The 7,956-nt window shown below is 38.2% G+C and overlaps 1 protein-coding gene across 1 annotated transcript; it reads left to right on the forward strand.

The window, feature by feature from the left end:
• The first annotated feature begins 1,751 nt into the window (after positions 1 to 1,751).
• Positions 1,752 to 6,295, forward strand: LOC105919210 (histamine N-methyltransferase A). Its single transcript, XM_012854482.3, has 7 exons — positions 1,752 to 1,868; positions 1,945 to 2,087; positions 2,789 to 2,841; positions 3,478 to 3,585; positions 3,844 to 3,974; positions 5,158 to 5,251; positions 5,409 to 6,295. Exons 2-7 carry the CDS (start codon positions 1,954 to 1,956, stop codon positions 5,759 to 5,761), a joined length of 873 nt encoding a protein of 290 aa, XP_012709936.2. The 5' UTR covers positions 1,752 to 1,868; positions 1,945 to 1,953; the 3' UTR covers positions 5,762 to 6,295.
• The last annotated feature ends 1,661 nt before the right edge of the window (positions 6,296 to 7,956 follow it).

A 7,956-nucleotide genomic window follows, 5' to 3' on the forward strand; every position in this document is an offset into this window, starting at 1 on the left:
AGAGTGCTTTACACTGGTCATTCATTTACCCATTCATGCACACATTCACACCCTGGCGGTGGTGAGCTTTCTTGGTAGCACAGCCTTCCTGGAGTAGACTGACAGAAGCCAGGCTGCACAGAACCATATGCTTGTGCTAAATCTCACTGCAGAAAATGTATATAATTTAATGGCAATAAAACTGGAACACCTGCGATGTTGCTCACAGAGGTCAAGTGAATGCTCAGGGAGTTTGTGTGTATGCTCAGACACATAAAAAATTAGGAGGAACATTGCTCACTGGTGTTTTAACTATGAAAATCTAAGGTTGTAATTGTTCAACAAGTTCCCATCAGACTGTGGGAGTAAAAGGTCGAATAGGGCTTTAAGTGGAAACTGATTTCACATCCAGGTGAACCCATCACCCAAGAATCACCTCAGCAAGACTAACACCTCATTTATATTGTTGAAGGCTGTTGAATGTGAAATGTACAAATAAGCAGCAAATCAGGCAACACATATTTTGTCAGACAGAACAGTCACTTTTTTTTATTTAGTCAGTGACATTTAAGAATAAATGTTTTTGGCAACAACTTTAACAAAATTGTATGAACAAGGCTATTTCTTCAACTAATTTGGCGACTCATTTGTTTCCTATTAAGTGTCTATGGGCACAATAACGGTTGGAGTTGTTATGTTTGGACTGTGGGACCTTACATGCTATGAGACAACATGCAAATGCAATGCAAAAAGACCTGAGCCCAGGATTTCAGCTAACACCTGTGACACTGCATAGCCGTGCCATGCATATCTCTGGAATAAAATGTATGCGTTTCCAGATTCACATGTGGACCCTGCATGATACATCAATTCTTAGGCTATATGAACAATGCAGGATACTGTAAAATAAAGAGACAGACAAAGCAGAGAAAAGGGGAACTTTTTGGTAAATGAATGTCTCATATCAGGAAAGAGCAATGAAAAACAAAAACCAAAAGGGAAGAAAAGAATAACCTAAAACAATAATAATTACACTGAAATACAAGTTGTTTTTCCTTTGGTTCTTTCCATATTTAAAATAATACAGACAAAATGACCAAAATAGGGGAAAACTATAATTTTCTAAAACCTGCCAAATTTTCTTTTCTCTTTCTGATTTTTGAAGAGCCAGTCAGACACAATCTAAACTTTCACGCACACGAATTTTAAACAATAAAACTGATCTCATCCAAATGAAACACTTTGTGTTTTAAGACGAAAATGAGACGACCGTTTAGTTTGTTTTCAGTGACTGATTTCTGATACGACCGTCCGATTACCAAACCATGCAAGGACTTTGTTTAGTCAATTCGTACAGCAGCAGCTGCGACATTTTCGGGAGACATAGTTCAACAGTTGCGCAACATGTCCCAGGGTTGCCAGGTCCGCGTCTTCTAAGCGACTTTGAGCTTGTTCTTTTCTAAACACGCCTGAAAATTGGGTGAGTCGCGGATTGCTGCTTTTTCTTTTGTATCTATCTATCCCTCTCTTATATATATATATATATATATATATATATATATATATATATATATATATATATATATATATATATATATATATATATACAGAGAGAGAGAGCGATAGATAGATAGATAGATAGATAGATAGATAGATAGATAGATAGATAGATAGATAGATAGATAGATAGATAGGCTCTGTATTGTGTGGTGGGTTGTTTGCTGGGCTTCTTTTGGGCTTGTCTTCATAGAGCTGGTGGATAGTTTCGCTTTCAAGATCTGGCAACACTGGTAATGACCAGCCATCCTGGGAGGGGAGATCTGTCACCACGCAACGTAACAGTGAAGCTGCGATCTTGTTCCTGCTTTCCGAAAATAAACTAATTCAAGGTAACTCTTAAAATTTCTTTGAGTCAAAGTTGCTTCTGCTTTGAATGAAAGCGTTCGCTTCTTGTTTAAATTACAGGGTGCAGTCATGAGTGCAGAAGAAAAACACAATTGTTACGAGGGCGTCTATTTCAACCATTTCCAGTTCTACCTGCAGAAGTCCGGCGAGCACGAAGCCATTCTCAAGTCTCTCCAAAACCTTCTGCCCGCAGAATTTCAAAGGTAACAACGATCTGATTCGCTTATTTTCGTTGTCTTCAAGGCCGTGGCACATGCGCACGGCACTTATGCGATGAACTTTGAGGGAGATTTTAAAGGCCGTAAAAAAAAAAAAAAAAAAAAAAAAAAAAAGCTTGCAAATATTATTTTATCATTCATTCTTGAATAGAGTGAAATGAAGCCAGGTAATCCCAGCTGTAATATCGTGTTTCATTTTTGGGCGCACCCATCAGGCTTTCACTAATTGGACTTCCAGTCCAATTTCAGATCCCCAGTGTCAGTTCTGATTTTTATAGGATTCGTGTTATTTTACCAGACTTCCTTTTAATCCATAAAATATTTTTAAAAATGCGCTGCAGGGGCTTTAGTGCAGTTTGAAACCAACATGAAATTATTTTGTTTCTCCCGATTTGTATGTGCATAACCTATATCTGTTTTTATATGAACTCTAAAGAAGGTATCCAAGTTCATTATGTTTGTGGGGTTTAGATAAAAAAGGTTCATTTCATGAATAATAATTTAAAAAAACAAAACAAATTTTAATATTTTGACATTCCGATGAATGATCACACCTCATCAAGAGAAAATTGGAAAATTCCCATTTCTATCCAATTGATTAGTGCATCTCCAGGGTTTATCAGAGTGCAGTATTTTAGCTGATTTCTTTTTTTTTTTCTTTTTTTGAAACAATTTGTGTTTTACAGAATTGGAGCGGGAAAAAGCAGCCTGGATGTGCTCGGTGTTGGGAGTGGCGGAGGTATGTAATGAAACTTAGCTGGTTTAAACTAGGAGTTACATGATATTCAAAAAAAGGCATTGATTGGCAACCTGTGACGTGCAGTACAGAGAATGCATGAAAACGACACCCTGAATGACTTATCCAAGCACATTCACAGATCAATATCGACCAACGGTTAATATTCAAGGTTATAAAGCAGACTGCCCATAATTAACTTGATAAGAAAGAAAGCAAATATGTCCTTTTTATATTTAACATATATCTCTCATCATCATTTACAATGCTAACAATCTTTATTAAAGTGGAACAGATTCATTTTTATTCCTTTTTATTATGCCCCCACACCCTAAAAATTAATCGTCCATGGCAGAACAAAGGAAAAATGCTACCCTACATCCTCAATGTCTCTTCTATAATCTGCCTCTGTCCTACAAATAAATGACCGCTGATTTTGAAAGTTCACTCATTGCTGAAGCAAGCCAGCAATTCCCCCAAATGCAAACAAGCAAAACAAATTTGATAAAACACTTGCAAGAGCTAATTGCAAAAAGAAAATGACAAGGGTGTTTTGCCCTTCTAGAAAGAAAATGTCCAGCTTGAAGCAAAGCTGCACCATTTAATTTAGAAACATTTAAGCTTTATGGTCTGCTCCAGGTGAGCTGGATGCCCAGATGCTCTCGCTTCTGCAGTCGGCGTTCCCTTCTGTTCCCATAACGGCTGACATCGTGGAGGGCAGCTCTGAGCTCACAGACAAATTCAAAGGTAATTATTGACAATGTTCAGCTTTGTTGTTAATGGCAGGATTTTTGTTTTATTCAATATAAAATAACTACAACATTTTAGAGATGCACTGATCAGTCTTTTGTGGCCGACTTCTGATCTGTTTATTTTTTTTCTTTTTCTGTTTCATGCAGTATGTATTAATTTAAAATAATTACCTCTACATTTGATCCTATATTTACTAAACCAACAATTAAGAGCAGTGTGTATACATTCTGACATATCTGTATACTTTGAAAGCTTTGGTAGCCAAGACTCCAAACCTTGAGAAGATCCAGTTCTCCTGGCACATCATGCCCAGTGAGGACTATGAGAAGCAAGTGAAAGCAAAGGGAGACCTAAAGAAATTTGACTTCATACACATGATTCAGGTATTGTGGAACACAGTTTGGTTTACCTCTTGCCTAGATGTAGTGCACAAAAGTAAAGTAGATTGAAAAGAAATATCGTTTTCCAAATGTTTTATATTATATAAAACCTGAAAGGTGTGGCATGCATATGTGTTTATTCCCCCGTTTTTCTGATACACTAAATACAATCTAGTTCAACTAATTAGTAAATAGAGGCCACCTCTGTGTAATTTAAACTCATTATGAATACAGTAGTTCCATGAATGCCTTAGAGGTTTCTTGGAGAACAGTGATGAAAGTGTTGCAGGGTTAGGTTATAAAACAAAAACCTAAACTTTTAGCGTCTCACTGTTCTTTGCAGAGATTCACAACTCAGATGGCAGAATCTGCTGTAAGGACAACTTTAATTTTAATTTTCCACTCTGCAACAAATATGGCCCTTTCTGATGAATCTTAAGAGGAAAGTCATTTAAAAAAAAACATTTGCAGTCTGCCACAAGCCATTCAGGGAACACAGCAAGCAGGTAGAAAAGGTGCTCTGGTCAGATGAGAGCAAAGTTAAACTTTTTGGGCAGCATGCCACGCACCATGCGGGGTGGGAAACCAACTGCACATAACCCTAAACACACAATTTCATGATGAAACATTGTGAAAGTAGGCTAATGTAGCATAGAGTGAAGGTTCACCCTTTGGCTGCACAATGCCCCTAAACATGCAACCATAGCAATGCTTGAATTGTTTTGATCAAACCGTACCGAGATTAATGTATTTCAATAAAGACCAGTTGAGAATTTGTGGCAATATTCAAATGATGATGTTTAAAATCACTCTTCATCTTATCTGCCAGAGTTTGAGCAATAAAAAAAAGAAACTACAGGTTTATGGATGTGCAGAGCTGTAGAAACACATTAAAAGAGTCGCCTATATTTTCGGGGAAATGTAGTTCGACAAAGTATTGATTCAGTCACGCGAAATATAAATGCACACCACACTTTTCAGATTTTTATTTGTAACATATGTTGACAGCCACACATCATTCTCCTTGTGTATTGCAAAGCATACGCTACTTTGTGTATGTTTAGTAAGATCCAAATAAAAAACAATTAAAGGTGGAGGTTGCAATGTGAAAAATTGTGAATATGAATGAAAACGAAAGGGAAGAAAAAGACATTTAATCTATTGAAATGAACCCTTCCTTCATCAGATGATCTACTATGTAAATAGCCTGGCTGAAAGTATCAAGTTTCACCACAGCCTCCTGAAAACCAGTGGCAGTCTCATGATCGTTGTTGAGGCAGGTAAGCAGACTGAAACTGACTGGTTTGCCTCAGAATTGGAATTTGCCAACATTTAAATTATTAAGTGTCTCTCTACGTTTTAGGGAATAGAAAATTAGATTAGAAATTAGATTTATCGTTTTGGATAATCTTTTTGTTTCTTCTTCTACCAATTCAGCCAACAGCGGTTGGGACATCCTGTGGAAGACTTACAAGAAGGAGCTGTGTGTTGAAAAAGTCCATGAGTACCGCTCATCGGGAGAGGTCATTGCCGCCCTTAAGGACCTGGGCCTTAAATTTGAGGATCACGCCGTTCCCAACAGCTTCGACATCACAGAGTGCTTCGACCAGAGCAGCGTAACTGGAGAAAGTCTGCTTAGTTTCATCACAGGAAGGGACCACTTCTACGAGTCCTTCACCCCGGAGGTCAGAGCAGGCATCCTGGAGCTCCTCAAGAACAAGTGCAGCACTGAAAAAGATGGTAGGGTGTTCTTCAACAGCAATCTGCGCTGCATTTTCGTTCATGCTTAAGCGTCTTGACTAAAATGTTCTTAATGCGCATTTTGTGTCAGCAAGTTTGCTCCCTTAAACTATTACACGGTGAATGGGTAACTTGAGCTTCTGCTCTTGATTTCCACGGAAAACTCCCTTTTTAAAAAGCAATTTTCCTTAAATCCTAAGTTACTTAGAGTTTTAGAATGTTTTGATCAGCAGAGGGACTTTAGTAGTATGAGCAAGATAATTATTTAAATGTAAGCTTTTGAATCAGCATTGTAATAAAAATAGAAAAGTGTCATTAATGTGGAAGAAGCCACTTTTGCGATGAGCCAACAGGCAATTATCGCCTAACTCCCTCGAATCTACAAGTCGTAGCAGCCGAGATAATTAAAAGACTAAAACAACCAATTGTGCATTATCTGATGAAAAAAGCTGAGCGTTTTGAAGCAAAGTGGGGAGATGTATCCCTAAGGAGTACAAGATTAAAACTTGAGAATTGTTCTTACAGAGTATTGGACATAAAGGCCAAAAAGTACTGATTAATAAATTTGCTAAATCAACATTAAAGGGGTGTGTGTCTGTCTTCTTTACTTCTTGACATCTACAATTAAAAAGCTGCTATTGTCAGGTTGGGAAAAAGACAATACAGGGGTTTCTTTCCATTTTTTTTCTTTTTCCAAAAATCTGGAATGTCTAGTGTAAGTCCTGTTTGCAGTGTGCCTCCAGCCATGTAGGGGACAGATTGAACACATGAAAGAAGGTGCAACTGAAACACTTTTTTGGACTACATACATTTAAAAACCTGAGAGTAGCAAAAAAGCAAAAACAAAAAAAAAAAAACAGCACACTCTAGATCAGACCTGGGCATTGTACAGCCCACGTGAGGATCATGTGAGGTAAAAGTCAAACCACACCTTTTGCAGACCTGGGCATTGTACGCCCCGCCACATATGGCCTGTCTAAGGTTAATTAGAAATTTCAAACTAAACATATTTTCCTATTTCACCTCATGAATGTCTCGAAGCTGCTATGCTTTTATTTTGAAGTTGATTTTTATTCACGTACGTAATGACGCATCATGGCGTGCGCATGATTGGGTCGTTGTTACAAGCAGGTCACCACACTACTTTAGCCCTGAAAAATGTCTGTTCGTGCTAAAAAAATAGTTTTCAACAAAAATTGGACAACTAAGTATTTATTTACAGAAGTCAGAGGTAAAGCTGTGTGTTTAGTTTGCGGGGAGCAGATCGCCGTGTTTAAGGACTACAATTTGAATCAGGCATTACAAGACGACACACGCGGAGAAATACAGAAACTTGAATGATGCTGAAAAGGCGCGGACATCGGAAGCTTTGTTTGCTAAGCTGCAAAAGCAGCAAGGCTTTTTCACCAACCTTCACACGTCCAGGGATGCAGCAACTAAGACCAGCTTTGTAATATCCCACAAAATCGCTAAAAACCGTAAGCAGTAAAGAGTGTTTGGTGGACTCTGCAGCACTAAAATGCCTTGGGGGAAAAAAAAAAGAAGCATTTGAGCAAGTCCCGTTGTCCAGGCGAACCATGACAAGAAGGATGCATGGACACATGTGAACTGAAATGGGACAGACTGGCTGGTGTCACAACGAAATGAAATGCACATGGTTTGTTCTCCCTTTACCTCCAGCTGAACCCAGTGATGTTCAGCTGGAACTCATTGACCTGCAGTCTGATGCAATACTAGTGGCACACTTTAAGTCAGGATCTCTGCTTGATTTCTACTCTTCTCTCAAGGAGGGGAACTTTCCAAACATTAGGAGACGTGCTCAGAAGATGTTGGTTCTCTTTGGCTCTACTTACATTTATGAAGAAACATTTTCAGTGATGAAGTTTACAAAATCCAGGTACAGATCCTCTCCCACTGATGAGCATCTGTCAGCTGTGCTTCACATCTCCGCCTCAGACATTCAACCTGACTTTGATGCACTAGTTAAAGCCCAGGAGAGACTAGATTTCTCTCACTGAACAAAAACATTTTTTTTTTTTTTTGAAAATACCAAATAAGGTGGTTGTACTACAAAGACATGTAAGCAAAAGCTTCTTTGGAAACCTTTTTCTCAAAATCAGTCCAATATGATGCATCTCGTTTGGAGTACAAAGACATATTGTGCTGTCGTTAGTCTGTTAAGAACCACTTCCCAACAGTATTTGAAACTCCTTGAATGTGTTTTGGAGTGAATGTGACTGAAAAT

The sequence above is a fragment of the Fundulus heteroclitus genome, chromosome 7 (genome assembly GCF_011125445.2).
Source record: "Fundulus heteroclitus isolate FHET01 chromosome 7, MU-UCD_Fhet_4.1, whole genome shotgun sequence".
Taxonomy (NCBI): domain Eukaryota; kingdom Metazoa; phylum Chordata; class Actinopteri; order Cyprinodontiformes; family Fundulidae; genus Fundulus; species Fundulus heteroclitus.